The 26371-nt window shown below is 40.2% G+C and overlaps 3 protein-coding genes across 12 annotated transcripts in view; 2 read left to right on the forward strand and 1 right to left on the reverse strand.

The window, feature by feature from the left end:
• The first annotated feature begins 281 nt into the window (after nt 1-281).
• Nucleotides 282-7683, forward strand: LOC122876192 (ubiquilin-1-like). 2 transcript variants are annotated; one of them, XM_044196217.1, is made up of 11 exons: nt 282-1174; nt 1283-1425; nt 2235-2362; nt 2538-2800; nt 3033-3194; nt 3288-3450; nt 3727-3848; nt 4161-4244; nt 4477-4592; nt 4721-4892; nt 5664-7683. In XM_044196217.1, the coding sequence occupies exons 1-11, from the start codon at nt 1043-1045 to the stop codon at nt 5805-5807; spliced, it is 1629 nt and encodes a 542-aa protein (XP_044052152.1). In that variant the 5' UTR covers nt 282-1042; the 3' UTR covers nt 5808-7683. The 2 variants fall into 2 exon arrangements, with proteins under 2 accessions (XP_044052152.1, XP_044052153.1); XM_044196218.1 differs by having other exon boundaries at nt 2265-2362.
• A 1820-nt stretch (nt 7684-9503) lies between these two features.
• On the reverse strand, nt 9504-14783 carry LOC122876194 (probable gluconokinase). Of its 4 annotated transcripts, none has more exons than XM_044196222.1 (6): nt 14449-14782; nt 14224-14295; nt 13465-13495; nt 13226-13312; nt 11062-11105; nt 9504-10431 (listed from the first exon to the last, which is right to left on the reverse strand). In XM_044196222.1, exons 2-6 carry the CDS (start codon nt 14259-14261, stop codon nt 10062-10064), a joined length of 570 nt encoding a protein of 189 aa, XP_044052157.1. In that variant the 5' UTR covers nt 14262-14295; nt 14449-14782; the 3' UTR covers nt 9504-10061. The 4 variants fall into 4 exon arrangements, with proteins under 4 accessions (XP_044052157.1, XP_044052158.1, XP_044052159.1 ...); XM_044196223.1 differs by having other exon boundaries at nt 14224-14300; XM_044196224.1 differs by lacking the exon at nt 13226-13312 and having other exon boundaries at nt 14449-14783.
• Nucleotides 14784-15406: 623 nt separating this feature from the next.
• frmd3 (FERM domain containing 3) overlaps nt 15407-26371 on the forward strand; it is a 58607-nt gene continuing 47642 nt past the window's right edge. For all 6 annotated transcript variants that reach the window (XM_044197014.1, XM_044197017.1, XM_044197018.1 and 3 more), the window contains exon 1: nt 15407-15746. In XM_044197014.1, the coding sequence (XP_044052949.1) occupies nt 15642-15746 (105 nt within the window). In that variant the 5' untranslated portion in view covers nt 15407-15641. The remainder of the gene's footprint in view (nt 15747-26371) is intronic.

The raw sequence follows: 26371 nt of genomic DNA on the forward strand, positions 1-26371 counted from the left end.
CAGGCACAAGTGTGCCACTGCATCACTCATCTGTTGAAGGCCGTGTGCCTGATCTGTCTGTTGGGTTTAATGCCAAAATGACAGATGTAAAATGTATGTTTTTGTTTTGTTGTTTTTTTCCTCACTGTTGAGTTAATAAAGGACTTTTTCAGTGAAAAAATTCTTCCATTTTTTGTATATTGTCATGAAAGATTTTTATGAACCTGGGTCTGAAATGCAAAATGCAACTGTACAGGCCCAAGCTGTATTTCTGTATGGGTATAGTGTAGCCATCGACAACTTGTTGGCACCAAAACTTTAATAATAATCATTTATAGAGCACTTTTCAAAACCCAATTTAAAAGATGTCACTGATTCTTAAAACTCACTCCCAACCCTCATCATCTTGTAATAGGAAACGTCTGAGTTTTGTAATACAATCAGCAAGAGTAACATCTTTCTTCCTATTGATAATCATTTTAAAGCATCACATGTCAAAGTTCAGCCCTGACTTCCACAGTTTGTGCAGCATAATTCAGTTGTAGCAGCTCTGAGCTGAAATCCAGAGAGAATAGAGATTATATTTGACTTTTGGACCCATAATACAGCCACTTTGGAGAAATTTGGGGAAATGTGCTTTTTTGAGGCTTTAAAAATATGTTTTGTGCAATCTGGATGGACTTTTTAAAAAGTGAAATAAATCAGAGCGCACATAGTCTTAGAACTGCCGATGATTATTACTGATTTTGTGTACTATATCTTTAAGTTGACTCCGGTTACATAACTGTTAGTTATGAAATCATGTAATCAGACTGCTCGCAGTGGCACCCATGTGAAAAACTGTATATTATAAAAGGTAAGAAAGACAATACAAAGGTGTAGGATTTGTATCTACACCGCCCTGCGCAGCCTGGTCAGAGCTGGCACACATCCGCACAACTTTCTGCCGAGTCATCGGGACAGACACGCACCTCCGCCCCGGGACTGTGCGCTCCTCTCCAGGTCCGCTCATCTTCTTCTTCATCATCATCATCAGCAGCAGCAGCAGCCAGACAGGACTGAGATGTCAGGCGCGGTGAAGGATGAACCGAGAGCACCGAGTGATTGTCAGAGGTCTGAAACGATCCACGTTGCCGTTAAAAGTCTCACAGAGAGCAAAGACTTCACCGTTAGCGGAGGCTGCACCGCCAGACAGGTCAAGATAATTTCGGTCTAAATGTAAAAATTGTTTGATTTGCGCTCAAGCTGTGGACGAATGTGAAAACACGGACAAAGTCTGATGTTTTGGTGTCTGTGTGTACAGCTGAAATGGGGTCTAGCAGAGCGCCTGGGAGTCGCGGCAGAGCGGCTGGTGCTGATCCATTCCGGCCGGATCCTCAGAGAGTCAGAACTCCTGAGTCACCTTAAAGCACAAGATGGCTCAGTCAGCCTCTGCATGATCCAAAGGTACTCGGAAACATTTAAAGAGCTGACTCATGGGGTCATCAGACCCACATCATATATCCTAATTTACAGGAATGTACATTATGTGTCTAGAAATAGTAAACTGTGTGTTTTAGTATTCTACATACAGCACGTGGATGCCAGGGAGGACTCCTTTTTAAATTAGACACTTTACTTTTGTGCACCGAGACAGTCAATGTTGGTAAACCAGGATCACTTTTGCCTAAATCTAGAAATCAAATGGAAAGACAGTAAATTTGCAATGTCACTATAAGGTGCTCTGCTAAATATAGAACTGCACCGCATTGTCTTGTGATTGTTGGTGAAGTCATTTCTGTCCTGTGAGACAGGCTGGTAGAAGAACTGCATGTTGCACTACCAAAATAAAATTACGTTTATATCATTGCAACAGATTTTAAAGGAGTGAAGGAGACAGAACAAAAAGTTGCAGGTCAACAAAGTCAGCACCCTATTCAGTTCCTTACTTTAGGGAAGAGTGTCCAATGTTTGTAAGTATGGACTGACCTGTTATGGGACACAATAACAGATTGAAATGAAAAATGGATGGTATTTTCCTAAAATGTACTGTTTAAACTTTTTTTTTCCTCAAATGCTTTTAAATTCAGCAATAATTTTATACAAACAAGCAAATGAAATAATGATTGTTTCACAGTAATCAGCATCAGTGTCAGACTCCCAAATAATGCATTAAATTTGACTTGAGCCCAAAATACCTTTGCATGCATACAGTTGTCATTTTTTTTTACCACAGTACTGGAACTCTAGATTCAGATTCAGTCCATCCTTCTCAGGCCTCAGCATTCATCTGCTGCTCCCAACAGTGATCCAGCTCCAGATGAGGTCCAGTCAGAGCTCACAGCCGTTCTTGATCCTGACCCTGATAACTCCACACCATCTCCCACCTCTCCCCTCTGTCTGGGTAAGAACTGCACAACACAGGAACTCCCCTCACCTCCAATTATTTTCTTCCTTTTCTCACATTTCAATCTCACATCACATTTGCATTTAATTTGTGTTTCCACTTTAAATTTTTCCTCTCCTCTCTATCTGGGCTTACATACTCCTGGTCTTTCGATCTGACCTTGTCTCCATAGTGGAAGGTCTGGACAGTCTTGGCCTAACAAACAGCGGGCGTGGCTTCTTCCCTGCGCTCCAGCGGCAGATGGAGAGCCAGCTGCTGGCTGACCCGCAGATAATGTGCCATGTCCTGGGCAGCCCCTTTGTGCAGAGCACCCTCTCCACCTCCAGCCCTCAACTTACCAGACAGCTCATTCTGTCAAATCCTCAAATTCAGCAGCTCCTGCAGACAAACCCAGAGGTGGGAGATATACTTAACAACGCAGATGTCATCACACAGGTGGGGATAAAAAGGGTGTGTGAGTGTGTGTTTGAGGTACAGATTTGTTACGAGTTGTGACGGCATTATACTGTGTATGTGCAAAAATGCCCCACTGTACCAAGTTACTACTTATATCACTTAATTGTGATTTTTTTTCATTTCACTGCGACTTGAACATAGTTGCTCCCTCCTTGACTAATTTCTCCCACCCATATGTTCAACATCTTCTTGCTCTTCCTTCCCTTTCCAGGTGCTGGAGCTCGTCAGGAACCCTGACATGATAGAGGAAGTGATGCGTAATGAAGACAGAGCATTAGACAATTTGCAGCCAGAGCAGGACAACCCTGAAACCATCACTGGTGATTGTGATGGCCTTCAGAAGACAGACACAAAAAGTCTCAAATTATCACAGGTACAGGTTTGGAAATTGTGTTTTTCTGAATTATCTGTTCCGATAATGTCAAACTAATATTTTTCAATCTGTTGTTTTTGGTGTGTCTTTCAGATCCAGATAGGAGAACCCCCGGTTGTGACTACATCATCTGGGAATCAACAGCCAACTGAAAAAGAAAGCGAGCAGACTTCACCCCTCTCCACTCACTCCACAGATCCTCTCAGAGAAGTGAACGCCACGCCCAGAGCTGATCCAAACCCTCAGAGCACTGCAGGCACGAAAATACAAATCCACACAGTTTAACTACACTAAGAGAGGGCCATGGGATAGTGGGGTAACCTACAATAACGCATGCTTTCTCAGTTTTACCCTTTTTTGTCCTTTGATGTATTTCAAGTTATTTTAAAGGTGTTGGTACTCAGCCATTTCCCCCCAAACAAACCAAGAAACAGGTCATCAATTTTAATTGGCTGAACTATAACTATACATGTACATTTCTCCCTGCCTTTCTTCATCTTGTGTCTGTGGCCTCACCCCTCTTTTCCATCAGGCATGCAGTCACTGCTAGAGGAGATCATGGCCAGTCCAGGACTGATGGAGAGCCTGCTGTCTGGGCCGTATGTCAGCAGTCTCCTGAATTGCCTCAGCCAGAATCCTGACCTGGCTGCACAGGTGACACATACACAATTTATGGGTGGATGCAAGCACATAAACATGCATGGGCAGGGAACACATGAGAGCCAGTTAGATAGCTTGTTTTCACTTGACAGCTGCATAGCATTTTCTTCTTCCCAACCATGTAGTTATCTTTTAGATTATGTTATTTATGAGCATCTGAATCACATGGGCTGCAATTCAGAGGTGTGGAACCAGGCTACAATCCACCCCTACCCCACGTCTTGTTAACATATCCCCATAATCTCTCCACACAAATCCTACACAAGTCTTACAGCCCATACGGCTCTCATTTTCATACTGTTTCAGATGCTGCTGAGCCACCCTTTGTTCTCAGGAAATCCTCAGCTGCAGCAGCAGATGAGACAGCAGATCCCTCTCTTCCTGCAACAGGTTAGTTACTCTCCTCACTGTTAAACACTCTCACTTCTTGCAACTAGATAACATACAGTGATGTAATTATGATTTGCTCAATATTGGGCAAAATGTCTTATGTATATGATGATACATTCATCATTTACTTGTAGTCTTCCATAGTAAACTCCACACAGTCTCTGCTACAACTCCAGTGCTTATTGTTTCTGATTAATATCTTCATTATTAATGGCCAATGATAAATATGTAGATGCAGAGTCCAGAGCTGCTGTCAGCCATGTTGAACCCCAGAGCCATGGAGGCTCTGCTACAGATCCAACAGGCCCTACAGACTCTGGCTGCAGAGGCTCCTGCACTGATACCTACGTGAGTATAAATACACAAAACAAACGCACACAGTGCACCTCGAGCTGAAGATTACTCACAAGATTGGTTTAGTTTCTGGGTAGAAGCAGCACTTTTATGCAAAGTACCACCACATGTCTGTCTTGCAGGGCTGGACTCGGAAACATTGGAGCCAGTGTTAATGCTGCCCCTGAGCTAGCATCCGACTCTGTCCTTAACGGCCAATCAGGAAGTGGTCTTGGGGTTGCCACGGTGATAGAGCAGCAGCAGCAGCAGTTTGTACAACAGATGCTACAGGCACTGGCTAACAGCAATTATGGGGTATCTGAATGTTTCCTTATAACCTTGTTTTCTGCTTCTGTAATTGATCTGAACTGCGCCTGAATTTGAAATATCACCAGTAAATAACATTTTTAGGCCAAAGGTCAACTGGTACCTTCCCTTTACAATGCTGGCCTCTTCTTATTATTATCACAAAAGGCAAGCATATGATACAACATGTCCCTAATATGATGGTTCAGTCAAAGTATTTACACAGTAACACATTTAGAGAATAACTGCACCCAGTCTAATAATCTATAGTACCACGCTACACCACATCTGGCCACATCCAGCTGTGATGTTTGACGTGGTCAGAGGTTCGAGAGATTTATACCTTTCAACCTGTAGAGGCCAGTGCAGCTATGTTTTTCCTCCTTCCAAAATCTACTGTTGAGTTACTCTTTAAAGTTTGTCACATTAAGTAGAACAGGAGTCACTGTTGCTACCTGTGCTTCCCACATGCATTTGTGTGGTACAGTGTGGTCAAATAAGAAAATACAGTTAAGTATGCTGTGGACACATTTCTTGTCAAGATTCAGTCTAACTAAATAGACTGCATGATCTCCAGAAAGTTCATTCATCTGTTTGTTTCATTGTTCTTATTTATTTAAAAAGAGTGAAGGACAGAATAGGAGAGACACACGTGAAGTTTTGTCAAATTGTATGGCACGTTTTCACTCCCAGAGGCACAAAACCTGTTTACTTATTCTTTTTGATCGTGTTATTGTAATGAATAATACTTTAAATATCTCTCCTGTCATGTCCTGTCAGGTCCATGGTGAGGAGGTTGAGTTCCAGGAGGAGCTGGAGCAGCTGAGCTCAATGGGCTTCAGCGACAGACAGGCAAACCTTCAGGCCCTCATCAGCACAGGAGGAGACCTCACCACTGCTGTACAACACCTGCTCAGTCTCTGACACACACACACACACACACACACACACACACACACACACACACACACAGATGTTGATCTGTGCACATATACATACATAAGTAAATGCACATATACATATTAGATATAAGCACGCACACTCAAACATAATAATAATAATAATAATAATAATAATAATAAACTTATCATTATCAATGATTATAAAGTGCTTTACAAAAATGAACATGAGACATGTAAGCCATATTTACAGTATATTGCTGTACTTTCAAAGTAATCCTTATATTCATTCCTTAACTTCCCATACTAACCTCTGTCTGCAGTAGTACATTATGTTCAATCATAGCGTAACAGTCACCCTTAACCTAGTACGCTTAATACTTGTTTTTCTTTATCCGAATTGAGGGTCTAAGGATAGTGGGTACCGTATGATATACAGATTGTAAAGCCCCTTGAGGCAAATTTGTGATATTTGACTGTATAAATACATGTACAAATTGACTTGACTTGCTTTTTATGAAGTGAGAACTGAGAAAATGTACACATATACAGTAGCAGGATTTTTCCTTCCTTTTTGTCCTTCCAGAGTGAATACTTTGGGTTAATATTAGGGTAAAAACAAAAGAATACAATCACTTTCACTCCGTCAGTGACACACACTGAAGCAGGTCCATACAGGCACTTCAATCCACCTTACATATGTAGACTTGTAGCAATTGCAAACGTAATCAGAGACAGGTCATGGATTATTTATCTCTGTGCAACGATATGAAGCTCAAGGCGCTTTTCATCTTGCCACCTGGACAATAATGAAATCTTGTAACACCCAGAGACAGTCAGATGTCCTGGAAGCACACAGAGGATTCACACTCTCGGTCTCAGTCAGCAGACTGAACCAGGAGCACAATCTGTTGTGTGCTGTTCCCACTCTCCCTTGCTACTCTTGTGCTGTAAAGATCAGACACACCAGCTAATTATAAAGTTTGTGTCCAAAGGTAGACTCGGCTCCAAAAGATGTATTTAAAATGGAGAGGTTGACTTTGTGCAAAGCCAAAAAGTGCTTGAATGTCAATGTTTATATCACACAGGCTCACTTACAACACAACCTATGCTGATGATGATTATGATGATTTACTTTACATTGGTGAGGCTGTTCCTAGAAACCCTTTGTGCCAAACTATCTTTCACTGCACTTACTGGTAATACCTGGGATTTACTGTTATTTCCTTATGCTTATATTCAACCTAGCTCCAGTAAATACACCATGCCACAGTGTTTTTATGCCATAAGGAGTGGGTACATTTTGTATCCGTTTGGATTTCACTTAACAGCAAATACTTTCACTCATCTAGCTGACTTGTGGATCTGATGTAATCTGTAATCTGTTGAATGCAATTCTGTTATTTACTTTTTGAGTCAGTCAACAAAATTCTATTGTCCCTCAGATATGTATGTGTTTTATTATGTATGCAGTTTGTCATTTCACACAAATTTATGGTGATGTCCTGCATTGTAAAACATGTTACATTCCCTTCATGCCTCCATGTTCATTGTAATGTTAACAGTAGTTCTGCAATAGGCTTAACCTTACAGGTAATTCAACAGTAGTTTGGCTGCTACAAATGATTATTTTCATTATCAATTAATCTGTCGATTGTTTTTCTTTTGTGATTAATACATTCATCATTTTAGTCTCTAAAATGTCAGAAAATACAAAATCACAACTTCCCTAAACTAGCTAAAGGCCAAGGTGACGTCTTCAGGATCAACTAAGAGTCCAAAGTCCAAAGATGTTCCATTTACAATCATATTAAAAAGATTGACATTTGAGAAGCTGAAAATATATAACATTGTACCCAGAGTTGGTGTAGCAATCAATAAAGACAAGAGTCATACACAAACTGGTCTGCCATCTTTGATTGATAAAAACATCATTTATTAGTGTAACTATAATCCAACACACTGTTCACCGAATTTGAGAGAAAATCCTCTACTCATCAAAATGAGTTATTAGTAAATCAAATCAGACTTTTTAAGTAGGTATTTTACCATACTATTTTCTGTACTATTTACATCTACTCAACTACAAACACTAGAGGGCAATTACACTTAAACTCCTCAGTAATATCAGCAATTTTGGTTTGTATAGTTAGATATGTGAGTGTGTATCTGTGTGTGTGTTCATGAGGGTTGCACTGTTTTCCATGCCTGATTTTGTTTCCTCACTCACAGAAACCTAGTGGATTAACTGACGCAGACGACACGTACTCTGACATCAGATATGTGTGCATGTGATCCACTTGACAACCTGTGCGTGTTTGTCTGTTGCTGCCAGACTGAGGGGGTTTTTATCTCTAGCGGCGTGTGTGTGTGTGTGTGCGGCCATTTGTCTGGATGTGTGAGATATGAGAGTAGCCAAGGGGGGTTTTCTGGATTAGAAGCTCCTAAAATATTCGGGTTGAGGTTTGGAGATGAGTCACACCACAAAAACAGCTCTACACTGCTGAGTGGAGGTGTGTGTTTGGCAGAGAGTGTGGGGGTGTTGTGGTAATGGTCACCTGTGTGTGTGTGTGTCATCTGAAGATGCTTATAGATCAGGAAACAACGATCACAAAGCCTTGACCTGATCTGACCTTTAGTATGGTAACAACCTATTGTCAGAGGAGCTAAACCTGCCTCACAGCAGTGTGCAGCAGTAAGGTGTTGAATCTAAATCCCTTTGTTCGTCTTTGATATTATTCTGTGTGAAGATTTTACTAAGATTGGTTGGTGCATTTGGCAGGTGATGTCAGTGCATGAAAGGTGGTTTGACAGATCAAATGATACAAAACATGATTTGCAGTAACCTGCAACTAAACTAATCCATTTACTGATGCTAAGTTGTCAGGAACTCCAGCAAAGCAGCTTAGATTTTTAAAAATCTATTTAAGAGCAGATGAGAGAAAACAGAAAAATCTGGAACAAAATATTGTGTTAAATCAAGTAGAATTTGTTAAGAAAGTAAATCATCAACACATCACGTGTGTTTCCACAGGCCTGGGATTCTGCTTCTAATTGTCATCTAAACCAAACTGAACCTAAATCATACAAATATATAAATTAACTTTTCAGGGATTAAGAAAAAAAGATTTATTTTCTGATGTATTTAATGGGTTCCCTGTAGAGCTGAAACGATTAGTTGATTGACAGAAAATGAATAGGCATCTATTCTGATAATCCATTAATTGTTTGTCATTTTTCAAACAAAAATTAGTTAACATTCCCTAATTCCAGCTTCTGAATTGTGAGGATTTTCTGCTTTTCATTGTCTAATGTGATTGTAAACTGAATATCTTTGAGTTTTGCACTGTTGGTCGGACAAATCAAAAATGAATGGGATAGCTAACTCTAATGCATTAAGATCAACTATTAAAGATCAAAGTTTAATGGTAAATAAAGCACCTTGGCCTTTAGGAAATTGTGGCCAACACTTTTCACCATTCTCTGATATTTTATAGACCAAATGATTAATCAATAATTCGAGTAAGTAATAATATATAAATGAAGTAAATAATTGTTGAATGAAATTAAATTAATAAAGTTAGTTAAAACCTTAGCTCCCTGTGTCGTTAAAATGTCAGCACGTAATGCAAACATTTAAATTTAATGTCAAAGTAAAAAAAAATTAAAAATTAAACACAGCTTTCCAAAACTCAAGGTATAACTTATTCAACCAAAACCGTCATCAGTTAATTTTTATTTCACAAAAAAAGCACTTTTTGGTCCCAAACCTTTGCAATATCAAACACTCACACCCACAGCATATACTGGAATGGCACTTGGGCTGGGCTTTGAAATATTTTCAGCTAACTAGCTGCAGTTTCCAGAATCCCAAATGCACCACAGGATCATACAGATTCTGTAGTTCATGCTATACTGAAGGGGAAAAGTCCGAGAATCACCAAAGTCAGTTCCCGTCTGGGAACCATGTATGTACAGAATTTTGTGCCAGTCCATCAAATAGATGTTGAGATATTTCACTGAACAAGTGAAAACTTTGACCGGCTTGTGGCGCTACGCTAGTGTGTCAGGGGATCACGGAAGTCATTAGAATTGATCCTGTAGGGACTTTGAATATCTGTAGCAAATTTCATGGCAATCCATCTAATAGTTGTTGAGATATTTCAGTCTGGACCAAAGTGGTGGACCATCCCTAGAATCACGCCACTAGCATGGCTAAAAACTGAACACACTTGAAAACATGATGATGATGAAGATCTCTTTTGATATGCTACGGTGGTTAAGCCACTGGTGACGACTTGATGCTGATGATGTGCTTCTCAACCTCCGTGGCCATATCAGGGATGCTCCTCCGGATGTCCAGTGGCAACACATTCTCCTCATCCAACGGCGGCTCTAAAACGTCAAACTGGGAACGCAGCAGGTCTTCTTTCATGTAATGTCCCCTCCGGGCCACCATCCTCTGGTGAAGGAGATCGTAGTCACCATGTAGGAAAAGAAAAAAGACATCAGGAGAGGTGGGAGGCAAAATATCTTGGTCTGGACCAGAAGAGGGAGCGAGGGCTTTGGAGCCATAGAGCAGGATCTGTCTGTACAGGCGCTTCAGGGCGGAGCACGCCACAAGAGCATCAGACCCTGAACACCGTTCTCTAGGATGAGAAGACACATATGCACATAGTTAGTAAGAGCAGGAGTGAATTAGTAATAAATGCTGAGCTGTACACTGAAATGTCATGTGGATAACAAGAAAAAGGTTGAAAACAGTGGGGAAACAAACTAAACAAACTTAAAGTGAACTCCGATCACAAACCGCTAAAGAGAAGAATGAAGAGAAGAGAAGAGACGGCATACAAGGACGAGCTGATAGAGAAAAATAAGTGTGACTGAGTGTGGAAGAGTTGAGGAAAAGAAGTCTTTGATGTCGCCGCTGACGTTTTAAGAAAGAGATGGCATACTTTTCAGTTCTCCCTCACCTCTTCTCTACACCCTCGCTCACTTAATCTTAGTCTTTACTCTCCCAAACTCCCTCTCCTCGCTCTCTGGTTTTCATCTCAATTTTCAAAACCATCTCTGATATTTTTTATCTTTTTTTCTGACAATTTCACGCCTGCATATCCTTACCTCGCTGCTCTGCTCTTCAGCTCCCTCTCACTCTCTAAACCCATCCTCTTCTCCATTTCTGTCATTATAAAAGTATGTTGTGTTTTCAGTGCAAAATGTTCACGTGAGTGTGCATGTGCATAATAATCTGTGTGTATAAAAGGTTTGTTTATTCTTACCTCTCAATGACTTCATGCAGTTTGAGAAGCCAAGGCAATCTGTCCTGAAGAAACAAACAACAACATAACAACTGGTTACATTTTTGTTATGAACAGCTTGTTGTATATTTATTTTATGGTTGTCTACAGCAGCAGTTGTCCTTGTTAATAAATGTTTTGCTTAAGAAATAGAGCAGCCTGTAGTCTCCTTCCAAAAGCTTAAAAGTTAAAGTAACTTAAACCTGCAATGACAAGCTATGAACACAACATTGACATATCATCACCTTTTAAATTGATACATCAAACTTGTTAGCAAACAGTTGCTTATTTACACATCCAGCAGTTACGAAGCTACATTATCATTCATTTTGAGTCATGTTTCTGGCCACCTGATGATTATAAGTCCAATATTCTCTCTCTTTTAGCTCTGTTTTTAGTCTCTACCAACTCCTGAGGGAAATATCTGTCTCTTTAGCTGCTAAATGCTCCACTATGTTCACAAGAACTGTGTCTGTCTGCCATTTGGTGCCGAGCAGGTAGAGTTTAGATTGGGTTTTTAGAGGTTTTTCTCTGGAAACAGCTGCCTGCTGCGGCCGAAAACAACGCTGAGGGTGGTGAGAGTGAACCAAGTTGCGGGACGGACAGCTAAACAATGAGCTGAAACTCACTACAAATCTCAGTAAAGCCGAGGGAAGCTGCAGATTCAGGTGATAATTCTCTGTAGGTTCATCAGTATGAGTGACCCCTTTCACATGCATTGTCATTTGATACATTGTTAATATAAAAAATACTGATTATAGCCACTTTAAAGAAGGAAAATAAATCTTATTATTTACTTGGTTTCAGGGGTTTACACCTTTGAGTAGTTTTGGCTGCCCAGGAAAGGAAGAGAAGGCTTTGCCTCACTTTTGTGGTCACTAGCATGAACACAGATTCTGGCTTTGCCCTTTAATACAATGGTAAGTGGGTATGTAAATCCAATCACATACACTCAGCATATCTTTCAGCATATCATTGGCCATCAGAGGGGCAAGCCGTGCATTGCAGAGCATCACAGGACAGACAGAGTGAGCTGAGCCTGCAATGGTGAAACTGATGTAGAAACCTTGCTCCTCTGAAAATACTACATTCAGATATGAAAAAGATATCTGACAAAAAGGTCAAATGTAAAAAACTAACTACACTCATAGTTACATTGAGCACAATGCAGCAGAAGCTGTGAAGAAGTGTTTATGGTAGATCTGATTATTCCAAGTCAGAATTCACACTAACAATATTTTCTGTTTAATGGACTTAACTAAAAGAGTCTTTAAAAAAAAAACAATAACGGAATCAAACACAGATCAGGCAGTACAGACACATCTTTGATTACACTGCAATCAGAAATAGAATCAGTCCTAATTTGGTTACAACTGAACCGGAGTCACATTTTTTTTCACACTGCAGTCGGTGCCTTTAATATGAAGAGCTGAACTGGAATGAGAGGAATCAAATGTCCTGTCTGGTTATGCCAACCTCAACCTGCCAACTCTAACACTGGCGTAAAAGGCACATTTTTTTGCCAGAGTCTGACAGTAATCCCAAATTTACATTTCTGCCTCACTTCATCATTCATTCTCAAACTGCCAAATGTTGAGTGTTTTTAAAATGCCAAAGCATTGGACAGAGCAGATCCCAGGGGGATTCTCCCCGCCGTTCAAAGCAGATTTCTGAGTGGGAGGTTATCACCACCAAAGACTGCTACCAGCAAACTGCTGCTACATGCTGGCAGAGGTTGCGCTGCCTGTAAGCTTGTAAACTCGACTTTGGCAGGTAGCCAGTCAATTGTTTGGAGGTCTCCCTTTTTTTTGAAAGTCAGCACGGACAGGGAAAAGATAAATGTTGGACAAACAGAAAATAAATCCCTCAAGTGAATTTTAGGACTGTGGGATGTGATGAAAAGCTCAGTTTCCCTCCCTGCTAATTCCACTGTCGGCTCTGTCTGCTCTAGTGAAGGAAACTTGTTGAGTTTTCTGTGGCTGCAAGTCTGAGACAATGATTTACTCATGGCAGAAGAGAAATGGCTCACTCCATAAATGACTGACATTCAGTCTGAGCTGACAAGACACCTCCAGCAGACACACACACACACACACACACACACACACACACACACACACACACACAGACACACACCTGGGCTGACCTGGTCTGTCAGTGGTTCACCATGAGCCATCTTCTCAATGTTCCCCTGTGGGTGAAAGTTATCCCCTTCATGCAGAGGCAAGCCCAGCTGATGAGTAGACACACACACATATGCACAAGAGAGTGTAAAGTCATACTGTGTGCAGAAACATGATGGAGGTGTGTGTGTGTGTGTGTGTGTGTGTGTGTGTGTGCGTGTGTGTGTGTTTGTGTGTATGGGGGTGGAATGGATCCAATTACCTTTTCTGATAGGAAAGCCCCTAAAGTGCTTCTGTATAAGAAAAGAAGACATAACAGACCCAATTGATACAGTGCAATAATATTAATAAGAAGAAAACATTGATCTGATTTGCTGCTTTGAGACAATACTTTACTGTCACAGACATGCTGTAGTTTAGAGCTTAAATGATTAGTTGATTGGCAAAAATTAATCAGAAACTATATTGATAATCAAGGAATAATTGATAACATTTTTCAAGCAAAAATGCTAATTTGCTGCTTCTCTTTGTCTTATGTTAAAGTAATTTGAATATCTTTTGGCAGACAAAACAAGCAATGTGAGCCTTAGGCTTTAGGCAATTGTGATTCTGACATTTTATAGACAGATTAATGAATCAATTAATCGAGAAAGAAATTTGCTGATCATCAGATAATGAAAATAATTGTTAGTTGCAGCTCTGCTGTGGTATTTTTGTGTTGAATTACATCCCTTACAGGACTGTGCTGCAGTTGGTTTACTACCTCAGGAAGCTTGTAACAGATACCAGTGTACTGTTGTTACTAATTATGTAATGGGACATTAATAGTTTATAAACTACCACCTAGTAATCTCTAAACAAATATCTAATTTATTTTCTCCAAGGCATTTACACATCCTTTTCCTCGTGTGACTCAACAAAGTTAAATATGTTGGTTATGCTCTACTAAATGTGCTTCTTATGGGTCAGATGCCACCTTGTAAAGCTCTCCTAAATAAACATAAATATACAGTATACATACTTCCCACAGCCTGAGACTCCCATTATGATGTAGATCATCCTGTCTGGATCCTCAGACACCTAAAGGCAGGGCCTGTCCCGACATGGATTTAAGAAGAAAAGAAAATTTTAACTAATTTATAACTGCTGCCATAAACTTGGCTGCATGGTCAACAAATCTTACATCGCCTATGTGAACCATAGAAATATGTAGAAATAATATCAGTGCTCATGTGATGTAACCTACCGTTATAATGTACCGACGGTGCTTCCGTAGCTGCTGGGATCTTACTCATACACTCGTTAATTATTACGGAACCCCTGCACAGGTGTAGCCTACCACTGAGCATATTTTATTAGTTCTAACAATAAACATCTTCTAACTTTTTCGGCCGCTGACTAACAGAATAAGATCTTAAATACTGCGGTTTTCGCTAAGCAAAACTCTCATTTTACAGGGAAAAAACTGAACCATACGAAACACTCAACACGTCTCTCTTGTATAAAAGAGGCGAAAAAAAACATGAACGTAATGACTTCTTCTACCATGTCCGCAGGTTTGGCTAAAGTACGTGATGACGCACCAAGCACGTCTGCTACGTTGCGCATTTAAAGGGACAGCGTTCATATCACGTTGCAGCTAAATTGTCTTTGACGTCATTATTGATGAAACTAAAATAATCCCGCATTTAAAATTTGTTTTGACTACAGCTGTTTGGGTTTCTGATCACAGGTTCGATCACCTTGTGAAATAATGCGTAATATGATGTATTTCCTCAAAATCTCATAGGTAAACACAGACATTTAGCTACACAAATTCGCATGATGATGCACAAGTTAAAAGCAATGCAATAAATATTTCCTTACACCTATAGCCTATGACTACATGCACCTGGGAATCTGTAGATTTTAGCATAATTATTATATAAAATTCACCCAATAAATTTAGCACATAAAATGAGTGAGTGAATATGTTTTCTCTGAATTATGAAAACATGATAGGCTTTATTTCAAACTCCACAGGGCGGGTGATTTACATTCACCAGGTGGCAAATCTGACACCACACACGTGGAATCATAATTGCAATGTGAAGGTTCACGCTGAAATTTGGAAAGAGAGAGAAAAAAAAGTGGGGGTGAGCAAACCAGAGAGAGAGAGAGAGAGAGAGAAGCCATCCTCCCTCCTGTAGCTTCATCAGTGGGCAGGCAAGAGACGGATGCAAGCTCTCCTCCCTCCCGCTCTGTTCTCTTATCCACCCATCCATCCATCTCTCCATCCACCGACTCATTCCCAAGGGCGTCACAAGGGGTGACAAGCCCCATCTAAAAGGCACATGCATGTATGCGTGTGTATGCGTGAGTTTTCCGTGTACGTACGTGTGCGTCTGGTCTGCCCGTAGATCCGCTGACATGAGGAGCTGAAACAGAACCGACAGGAGGATGAAAATGCTCCGGTTTCGCAGCCCTAGCATCCGCTCCTTGGACCAGGAGGTCCTCTGCACGATCCGGTTACTGGACGACTCCGAGATCTCCTGCAGCATCCAGGTAGACGAAAGCCTCAACCACCTCGTGTATTGTCCTCTGTGATTATTGCAAATATCACGTGGACGCAGCAGATACATTTCCTTAAATTTCCACACGATTCTCGAATTTAAGGCTTTTAACAACCTCATATTGCGTATTATTATTCTGATCATATCGGCATTTTTGTACAACAAAGACCATTTGAACGTGTTGTTCTTCTAGTTTCCACGCTGCTGTGATTTACTGGAGAGCTTGCATGCTTTGCTCCATACTGCCTGTAGTGAAGAGATAAAAAAAAAAAGCATACCCAAGAAATAGTGATCCGTGCATGTGTGTGTTGGGCTCCAAGCAAGATGTGACCCACATGGAGAGAAGTTAGGATGAAGTTTGGTTCATAGCAGAGGAAATGATGGAGCTCCATGGGTGTGGTGGTGATGATAGTGATGATGATGATGAGGGCAGAGAGGACTGCTGTTTGGGTTATTGATTGCAATCAGTCATGTGAAGCTGTGTGTATGTGTGTGTATGTGGCGAGAGAGAGGTAGACAGTTGTGCTTACTTGTGTGCTTTCACTTCCATTGATGTTGTTTCCACCCAGCCGGCTTCAAGTAGCCCTGCCAGACAGCCAAGAAAGTCACGCCTGTTTAGCACTCAGCTGATAAGCAGCTGCAGTGTCAAAGTTTATTCTTATAAATTCTTGAAAAGTAGACAATTTAGAAATACAAGGTTTTTACTGGCTTTACCCAAAACTACTCAAAAAAACGAATCAGTTTCTGAAATCTGAGCCTTTAATTGTATTTATCAGGTTCAAATAACAGCCTTTGGAGTCTGAGAACAGAAGAGATCTACAACTAATTTACAATCTTTTCTTTATTTCAAAATGACTGAGGTAGTCACAGTCCTGTACCTTTATTGATTAAAGAGTAGGCCTAGCGACTCCCAAGCCACAAGCAGGAGGAGGTATTTCTGAGATGTTTGCGCATACACAAACTACTGTATTAAAATGTTATCAGGGAAATAAAGTTATATACTTAGTGTAAAAGCAGATTGAAGAAGGTGTGACTTTACAAGATCATGATCTGCCATCTGCTGAAATTTTGCAGTCAGCGGGATCAGACTTTGAGCAAACTGTGGTTGGAAGACCTCTGAATTTCTGATAATTTAGCCAACTGGTAAACTGACATAAAGGGAATAAAACTTTATCATTGGACGCAGCAAATGGATAGTAGGCTTTAACTACTGAAAACTTTTTGGGCTGCCTGAACAAAGGAAAATATAAGTTTCCCTTGTTTACACAAACAAATTAGATCCTGTGTGGCTCCTGGGCCCTTCCAACCCTGAGCTGCAGCTGCTGCCAGAGAGGTATGAATCTGCCAAATTATGATTCATAATTATAGAGCACACACAAGTTTAATAGAGGACAGTGCAGAAAAAATATGTTAAACAGCATATAAACACTATTCCATTCTACCACATCTTAAGCATTGCACCAACTCCTTCAAAGCAGCACCAGTTTGTTGACAACCCAGTGAGTTGAACAGCGTTGAGAGCGCAGTGAGTGAATGCAGCTTGTCTCATCCTGAGCCGTCTTCAGAAGAAGTTGGCAGCCGCCTCTGCCCTGTTGTCTGACCCTGAAAGACCGAAAACACTCGCTGCATGTCAAACTAACTGTCTCACTGGTCGTCTACATGCACCCAATCAATGATTTACAAAACACCATAAAGTGCACTGAGAGAGAAGGAGGGAGAGAGCCTGAGAGAGGTTGTGTCTGTTTCTTTGTGTTGCACATGCATGTATACCTGCGTGCTTGTGTCTTTGAGAGCATTGAAGTGTGTTAAACTGCGTGTACACGTCAGAGAACATTAAAGTGTGGCTTTTCAGGTCCAAGATTGTGAAAGTGTGTATGTGCTTTTAGCTGTGTATCTATGCATGATTAGGAAATGGACATTTATATTTCTAGCTGACTGCATTTTTCCAGCGCTTTCTTTAATGGCTTTGTGTTCCAGTGCTGAGCTGCTCCTTCCTACATATTTCATGACATCCTGTGCTCCTCATGCTAACAACAGCACTTCTCCTCTTTCCACTGTACGGAGACTTCCATCTCTTACTTAAACTGCTTATTTTCTCTCTGCGCATTGTCGCTGTCTGTCTTTCTTATTTTGTTCATTCTGCGTCTCTCCATTGTGCTGCACATGTAGGTCAGGATGAGATGTCAAAGACAGCACTAGATTGAATGCTATCATAAAAATTCTCAAATTATGCAAATGTGTCACAATTGAATAGTTTGCTTAATGTGAGTCTGCAACGCCCTTATTTCTTTTAACTTTCCCGTAAGGCATCAGGTCTTGACTTTGCATAAAACATGCATTAGCCAGGTTCCTTTGGGACACAATGTTTGGCACCAGATTATCCTGATTAAATGAAGACTTTAAAATGTCTTGAAAAACCACAATAAGTATGAATATTTGAAGGTAATAGACAATTTTGCCAAAAAAACTGATGAATATTTATGATTGGAATGGTCATTACATTAACACGTCTCATTACTGCAAGTGCAAAAAATAAAGGGAAGGCAAGTTTATTTGTATAGCACCTTTCAACAACAAGGGCATTTAAACTGCTTTACATAAGACATAAAAGGCATCGAGACCTTAAAAGAAACACAAGATGATACAAACAGGCACATATATGTTGAAAAAAGTGCAATATATGAGTGAATCGTCCCAAATTTCGTTTCTGACATGATTGGGGGTGAAAATCTTAGATTTATAAAGAGTCAACGCTGGTGAACTGATGTCGTAGTTGTTTGAAATGTTACTGGATGTGGTAAGAGTTAAAGAATGTAAACGCACACACAGCGAGGTGCAGACCAGTGTGAGCTTCAATGCAAGTCCATCAAAATTAAAACACTCCGAAGTTAGGTGGATTAACGTTGTTTTTGAAAAGATTTCAGGTTCTGGGTCACGAAACATGACGACAGCCAACAGCAGAGCATAATTATTTTCAAGTTGTTTACTGTGACTCTAAGAATAGCTTGACAGCAGAAGATACGGCAGGTAGAGAGGGTGTGGGTATGTGGCTGTGTGTGTGCAGGTGTGTGTGTATGTGTGTGTTTTGAATGTGTGTCTACAGCCCGGGGAGTTGAACATGTGCAGCCTGCTGCTCTCATGTTCAGCGGTAATGTTAAAGTCAGACCTGCAGGAGAGACACGTCAATATCAGAACACAGTGACCTCCTCTGCTCTCTGCTCCTCTCCCCTTCATCATCCACCCTTTTTCTTCTCATCCTCCCATCTGTCCTTCTCCTCTTTCCCTCTGTCGTCTCCTCCAAGCTCTCTCCTGCTCCTCTCTTTCACCCCACTTATTCTCTGCTCCACTTTCAGCTTCATATTTACTCCTCTGACCACCTTTTCTCACTTTCTATTTTTACATCTCTCATCTATATCTTTTTCCTACCTCCCTCCCCTCTATCGCTCTCTTTCTCTCGCTGCTCCTTCTCTGTGATACATCATGTATAATTAAGGGAGATCACTTTTCTTCATGAGGCCAACATCAGTCAGCTGTCAGCGATGCGCTACACACGTGTGTGTGTGTGTGTGTGTGTGTTTGGAGGGTGGGGTAACCATGGCTCACTTGCATGAAAGATTTAGAAGTGGCCACTGAGCCAAAGTTCTGCAATTATTGACATTAATTCACCATACTTAGTGAGAAATTACTGCATGGCGCCGAAATAGCTTGCAATAGCTTGAACTTTTGAAAGCTTAAAATGCAGATTGCTCTGTTTCTATTCTTGTGGGAGTCACCTTATCAATACATGACTAGTACAGTCTATTTAAAGATGCATATGGATGCTGGTATTGTTTTTAACTGCATCTGCCTTTTACTTGGTCAAGCAGAGGTGTGTCTATGTGTGTGTAGCTGAGGTGTTGCTGGCCTTTTATTTACTAACCTTTTTGTGGCTGGCTGTGTGTGTGTGTGTGTCTATTAGCGATGCTGAGGCAGTGCAATTGTTTCAGCTGGTAGGCATTCTTTGGAACAAGTTATAAATAGCATCAGTTTTCTATTCTTATCCCACTTGCCGGCGCCTCTTTGATGCCCCTCCGAAGTTGACTAAAGAGAAATAATCCTTTTTCTGACTTGTGCTCACAACTGAGAGATGAGACAGCGGGATAGAAGGGAGGGAGGGAAACATCAAAAGAAATGGGTTTGGGAGAAAGAAAGAGAGATGGTTGATAAGGCAAAATATAGGATGACATGGTTGGTCACATTACATGAGCTGTGAGGATGACAGCAACAAATCAACAGGGTGATTGTAGGAGGAAGAGTAGCAGAGGAAACGAGGTGGAGCGGCTGTGGGAAAAAAACAGATTAAGCAGATTAAAACATGAAACAGATTTGAAATGAAACTGGCAGACATGGGCACATTTTGAAAAAGGAAGACATGGAGAAAAAGAGGGAAGGGTAATCCAGGAAAGGGGGAAGTGTGAAAACGGGCTAATTGTTGATAGAAAAGAATCTACAAAGAGGTGGAAAGCTGAAAAGAGGAGAAATAGTCAAATAATGAACAACAGAGAAGGGACAGTAGGAGGTAGAAAGACTGAGGTAGGTCAGAGGTCACACACGGAGTTGATTGATATTCATTGTCTTGTTCAAGGACACGTCAGCATCAGATTATCCCTGTGAAGGACGGACTCCTTACTCACTGTCATCATGTTGCATGATAACCACTGCAAAGATATTAGAGTACATGGTCGTTTGTTAGAATGACATTTGAAAGCATTTGTATGTGAGTCAAGAGGTTTGCATTTACTCCCCTCACTTCATCACACACATCTGTTTTAGAATTCGAATTCATACTTGTCTAAATTCAGTATAAGGGGGGGGATGGTACAAAAGACACAGATACAGCAACACGTATACTTCTACCACTTTTTGGAAACATGGTTTGAAAAATACTTTGACAGTTTATCTGTAAAAACTAATTTCAAACAAAATAAATTAAACAAGCTAAACAAGAAGCCCTTTTTGGGATTTGTAATAGTTTTTTAAACATAACATCTGGAGCATGTGGTTGGAGGCACTGTCCATACTCGATAATCGAGAATTGTTAATCAGCTTGTCGGGTTGCTTCTGTCCCGGTTTCTGATGCCAATAAAGTCTGTTCAAAGCAGCCGAGCAAGTGTACTGAAAGTGGTTTGACGTAATTACATTTAATTCAATTTACTTTATTCAGTATCAATACTGCCGTCTAGGGAGTCCTGGGTATATATATTAAAAGCGAAACAATAAAACACTTAAAACATATCAAACAGTGACAATCTACACAGCCTTGCTTGTATTTTCATGTGTTGATAGTAACAACCTAAGATGTATTACACCTTGTTTGCTGGCATATTTGTCTAATTTTGCAAAGGCTGAAACAAACAGCAGGCTTCCGCACAACCTTCCACAACATATCTGCTGTAGTTCAAACTTCACTTCAATCACATCTGCATTCATATCTTTATTTAAATATTTAGAATGTAAGTAGATAAAGAGAAAACTGTAGGTGTGTGACGCCATCTGTGAAGCTGAACGTTATAGTGTGTATAGTGTTCTTTGTGTTTGTGTGAGTGTGCACATGTGGTGTATTAACCCCTTTTCCTGTAGGATGCACACATACTTGCTTATTGCATCATAATGTTATCAGAAAAATGAGAGCGAGGCGGTGGCAGATGTCTCACAGACAGAGAGACACTAATTTGTGCCAAATAATGCAAATAAGCAAACAAACAGACCAGTCACATTAACTCACAGGTTAAAATTCTCTATTCTACACACACAGTCTCTCTTTTCTCCATCATGGATTGTTTGTTTTTTTTGTCTGCCACAAAATTTTGAACATCATGCAGTGCAAAGATAAGACAGCTGCTTCAATGCACCCACCATGTGCACACACTTATAACAGCAGTGTTGCGGCTACAGTCAAGCCATCATCATCACCCATTCTCTCTCCTGCCATCCTGTGAGTTAGTGTCCAGCTGTTCACAGAGCGAGAGTGATGAAGCTCCATTATAATAAAAACTGGTTCTGCTCCATATATTGATAATTTATGGCTCTATACCTCTAAGCTTATTAGGCTGTGTAGCCAGCCATGAATGCACGTGCACGACATGTTTCATATCATGTGTGTTCATTTGTGCATGCCTTTACATGTGTGTGTGTGAGCATCTCTGCAGCATTGCAAGCGATGATAAGGTAATTGGTTTGTCTCCTCCCACACTGGGACAAGGTCACAGTCACGCTGCTGCTCACAGGGATGGGAAGGATTATAGGTTTCATATATAAATTATTTAAATGGTAAGATGGAAGTAAAATGATTTAAAGGTTTCTTAAATTTATACTGACATCATTTGTTTGAACTTTATCCCATGTTAACAAAAAACGCTGATGATAGACATCAGCATTTACTGAGGCAATGAGTACTGATCACTTGTAAGTAAAGTAAGTACTATTTAGTTAGTCAAAGTGCTGCACCCTTGAAAACAATTTGCACACAATATCAAAGAGGCAGGATAGTTACAGGCACAAGAACAACAAAACAGACTTAAAACAAGAATAACAAAAAACAAAATGGCAAAATCGTCACTTAAGAACAGCGAGGGACAAAAGTCCACAGCCATGCTAGCAGCTCTGTGAGGATGCACTTAGGCACAGTGGTGCTTTGAACTAAATGCTAATATCAGCATGCTAACATGCTCACATCGACAATGCTAACATGCTGATGTTTAGCAGGTAGGCTATAATGTTTACCACGTTCATCACGTTAGTTTAGCGTGTTAGCGTGCTAACATTTGCTAATTTAACAAAAACACAAAGCGCAGCTGAGGCTGATGGGAATGTCATTACTTTTGCAGGTAGTTGGTCATGAAACATTGTTATAAATATTTGACCTGATGATAGTGCTAGACAACAAGGCAGAGGATCACCAATGTTATTACAGTTCATCTTAAGGGGAACATGAATTGCATGAATGGAATTTCATGGCAATCCATCCCACAATTGTTGAGATATTTCAGTCTGGACCAAAGTGGTGGACAGACCAACATCGCCATCTATAGAACCATGCTGCTATGTGGCTAAAAATGTCACTTGAACTGGATGATCTATTAGTAAGAGGTACTAACTATACCATGGTTTATTAAATAAAGGAATATTTACTCTTTTTCTGGCTATGGTACGCTGATGATAAAGGAAGTAAATCCTTCCAAATGGCAAGTCTGTAGCTCCAGGCAAGAGTCCATTACTGTTGTGGGTCAGTGGTTGAAGAGGTTAAACCCACTCTGTTATGCAGCTCATGAGATCAATATTACACTGGAGCTGTGTGGGATATATCACCTTATACCTGGTCTCTTCACACTGCTACTCTCAATCTTCCCTTTCCTGGATTTACTAATCAAATATTTACTGATAAATGGTGTGATGATGGGAGGCTATCACAGAGAGGGTTGTTGGTGGTGAGGTCAAGCATCTTTTTCCAAGGGTTTCTCTCCTCAATACAAGCTGGAATGCGTTCCATAATTCAGCTCCCCGACTGGAAGCGTTTGATCCTTTGCTTCTCTCTTCCAATCTTGTAGTCAGTCTAGCGTCAGAGGATAATTTGCATTTGCGTCCTACCTTTGTAGCTTACTTTTAAAATTTGTTTTAAGATATTACTATCCCAGCTTTCCCTTCTTTTTTTCAAGCAGTCTAATTGTTAAAATTATCAAAAATAGCCTTTTAAAACCAACTGACCCACTGGTGAGTCATTACAAACTCATGCTGTGCAGCTGAACACTGTACAAACCTACAGAACTTTATTTTAATTTATAGTAGAGCCCCAAAGTTTCCAAAGATAAGAAATACATCAGGTTGGATTTGGGGGAAATATGTATAAAATAAGAGACAAGGCATCTAGAATATTGCCCTTTGCTGGCATGGTGCAGCCATAAAGTCATGGAGTCTTGGGTTTTAATATTTGTCTCAGAGTAAACATCATGTAGCTTCAATGAAAAGCTGGAACAAAACACAACATATATTTATGTGAAATAAGTTGATTTTTGAACATGAAGCCACCTAAGGGGACCTAAAAAAGGGAAGACTGGAGGTTATGGCAATAGAAAGATTGTGTTTTTTCCTGAGAAATAGAAAAAGAAGTGGTTTTAACTTATCTGATCTTCTGCTTGCTTTTCCACACCCCAGATCCAGCACATTGATTTGTCTCTGTTGTATCCTGGTCAAGCCTCTGAATTGATCCATTCATTGGCTCAGGGGGGTTGAGTTTAAACACAAACTGGGTGTTAATAATAGGAGGATAATGTTGTCACATATGCACAAAAGCCTGCTTACACATTTATCCTAATTGGCAAATAAACTGGCAGATTGGTCCAGTAGTGTCTTAAATCTCCAGAGTAGCTGCAGTGACAACAGAGAAGTAGTGTAGCATTTGTCTTTAAGGCAGCCGCTAGGCTTTTAAATTGGTTTGTGTGGCGGTAAAGAGGGGCATATTATTATCTTTAAAGTCCCACTACTCTCTCTCTATGTCCCCTGTCCTTCACTCCCTCCATGTGTGCAGATAAGGAGTGTGTGTTGGTTTCTTCATATACTGTAGGGATCACAGGAATTTAACGCTCTTTCTCCTCACAGCGTTTCAGCTCAGCCAATTAGGAATGCCATGCCATGAAATGAATCGCGCGCTGAAGTCGATAACAACCAGTCATAATTGAGTTGGCATGCATATTAATTAAACAACAAGCGGTGTTTAACTGGGCCAGGGCACCCAGGGTCCTAGTGCTTCACTTGGAGTGGTCACAGAACAAAGCATTCACCTGCTTTAGTAACTAATCGGTATGTTATTAAGGCTTTATCTGTGTGTTGTTTCATCAATTAATCTAAAAATCTAATTCAGAATAAAGAATAGCGCTCATTTTAATATACTATCTGTTTATTTTTACTGGTAACTTTTAGGATTTTACATTTTATATCAGTGGACAACTATTTTGGTTTGATCCAGCCCCAGTTTGTTCCTCTCATGTCTCATATCACTGCATTTGAGTCATAGCTAAGCATCTGTTTTTTGGAAAGATAAATCCCTGGTGATGTGTGGAAAAACCCAGATAGTTATTGAACAACATGTACCACAGTTTTGAAAGTATTTCCTTAATCCTCAAAGACTCTTCTGTCCATCTGGACAAAAAAAAATATTTCGTCAGCTGATTTTAACCAAAGTTGCAACTCTATTTCCTAATGAAAAGATGGAAGCTGGAAATAACATGATTTCATGCTCAGTGCAAGTTTTATTATCATTATCATCCTTTATCATTTCTCATGATTTTATATTTTCATACACAATAATGCATCTGTATTTTGTCATACAAAACAAGCAAGGAGATATGTCAATGCAGAGGAGGAGGCGGCGTGATTGTATACAAAGTCAATGGAAAGACGGGATTAGACATGAATTCACCCAGGGCAACGTTTCCTAGAAATTCCGTTTATATACAACTAATTTTCAACAGCAAATACGTTTTTAAGGAAACATAATGACAATCGGATTACGCAACCATGATCTTTCCTCGAAACTCGAAAACTTTGCTCTCATTCTCGGGCTTTATGATTCTGCTTCATAAACATATAGAGATGAGAGGAAAAAAGGGACTGGAGGGAATTAACAAAAAGAACCAAGTTTTTGGTGAGTTCTGAGTTCATTCAGAGGCTCAGCTGAACAGAAACACACAAACACACCTGAATCTGCAGCTGTAATTGGCTTTACGGAGCTTTATAGAGTTTCAGCTTATTGTTTAGCTGTCCGGCTTTACCTTTTTGGTTCACTCTCAGCGCTCTCATAATTGTTTTCAGCCACAGTGGGCAGCTGTTTTGTTGATGAACAGAGCTAAAGGAGAGTGAATATTGGACTTACGTTCATCAGATGGCCAGAAACACGACTCCAAATCAATGAAAATGTTTTTCTGTAACTGCTGGATGAGTAAATGAGCAACTGTTTGCGATGATATGTTGCGTTTCCACTACCTCCATGTGGCCAAAAAAATCAGTTATTGCAGGTTTAAGGATTCTGGAAATACCTTAAAACTGAGCTAAATGTTGTCAAACGACTTTCTGGATTTTTCAGGGATTTATCAGTCCACAGTTATTATGGCATTGTCCACTATGGAGTTCAAAAATTTCACTTGCTTGGTTTAACCAATGTTTTTGTGAATTTACAATAGATAGGAATAAATAATTGACCGTATGTGTGTTTTTGCTGTATGCTGATGGTTTTCTATTTTTTCCTTCTAGTTTTTGTTTGCTTGGTCTGTGTCTGGACTCGGCTGCTCTAAGGAAGTTGCTATATTGAGAAAAAATGGTGGAGGATGGATAGACACGCTTGAACATACACGTCAAAGTGCACTTTGCTTCTGCTAAACTGAATCCACACTGAGGCTTTATTTAAAGTATGTATGTGTTCAAGCGAGGCAGAGAGAAGAGCACTTTGCTGTCATTAGGTGAGATCATGTAGAGACAGGATGACCGGGTTAATTTTTAATGCCCAGCCTTTGGATATATATTAAATATGTATTCAGCCCTTGTTGGACATGACATAGACTCTTTATATCTCTCTGCCTCCCTCGT

This window comes from Siniperca chuatsi, linkage group LG5, assembly GCF_020085105.1.
Source record: "Siniperca chuatsi isolate FFG_IHB_CAS linkage group LG5, ASM2008510v1, whole genome shotgun sequence".
Taxonomy (NCBI): Eukaryota; Metazoa; Chordata; class Actinopteri; order Centrarchiformes; family Sinipercidae; genus Siniperca; species Siniperca chuatsi.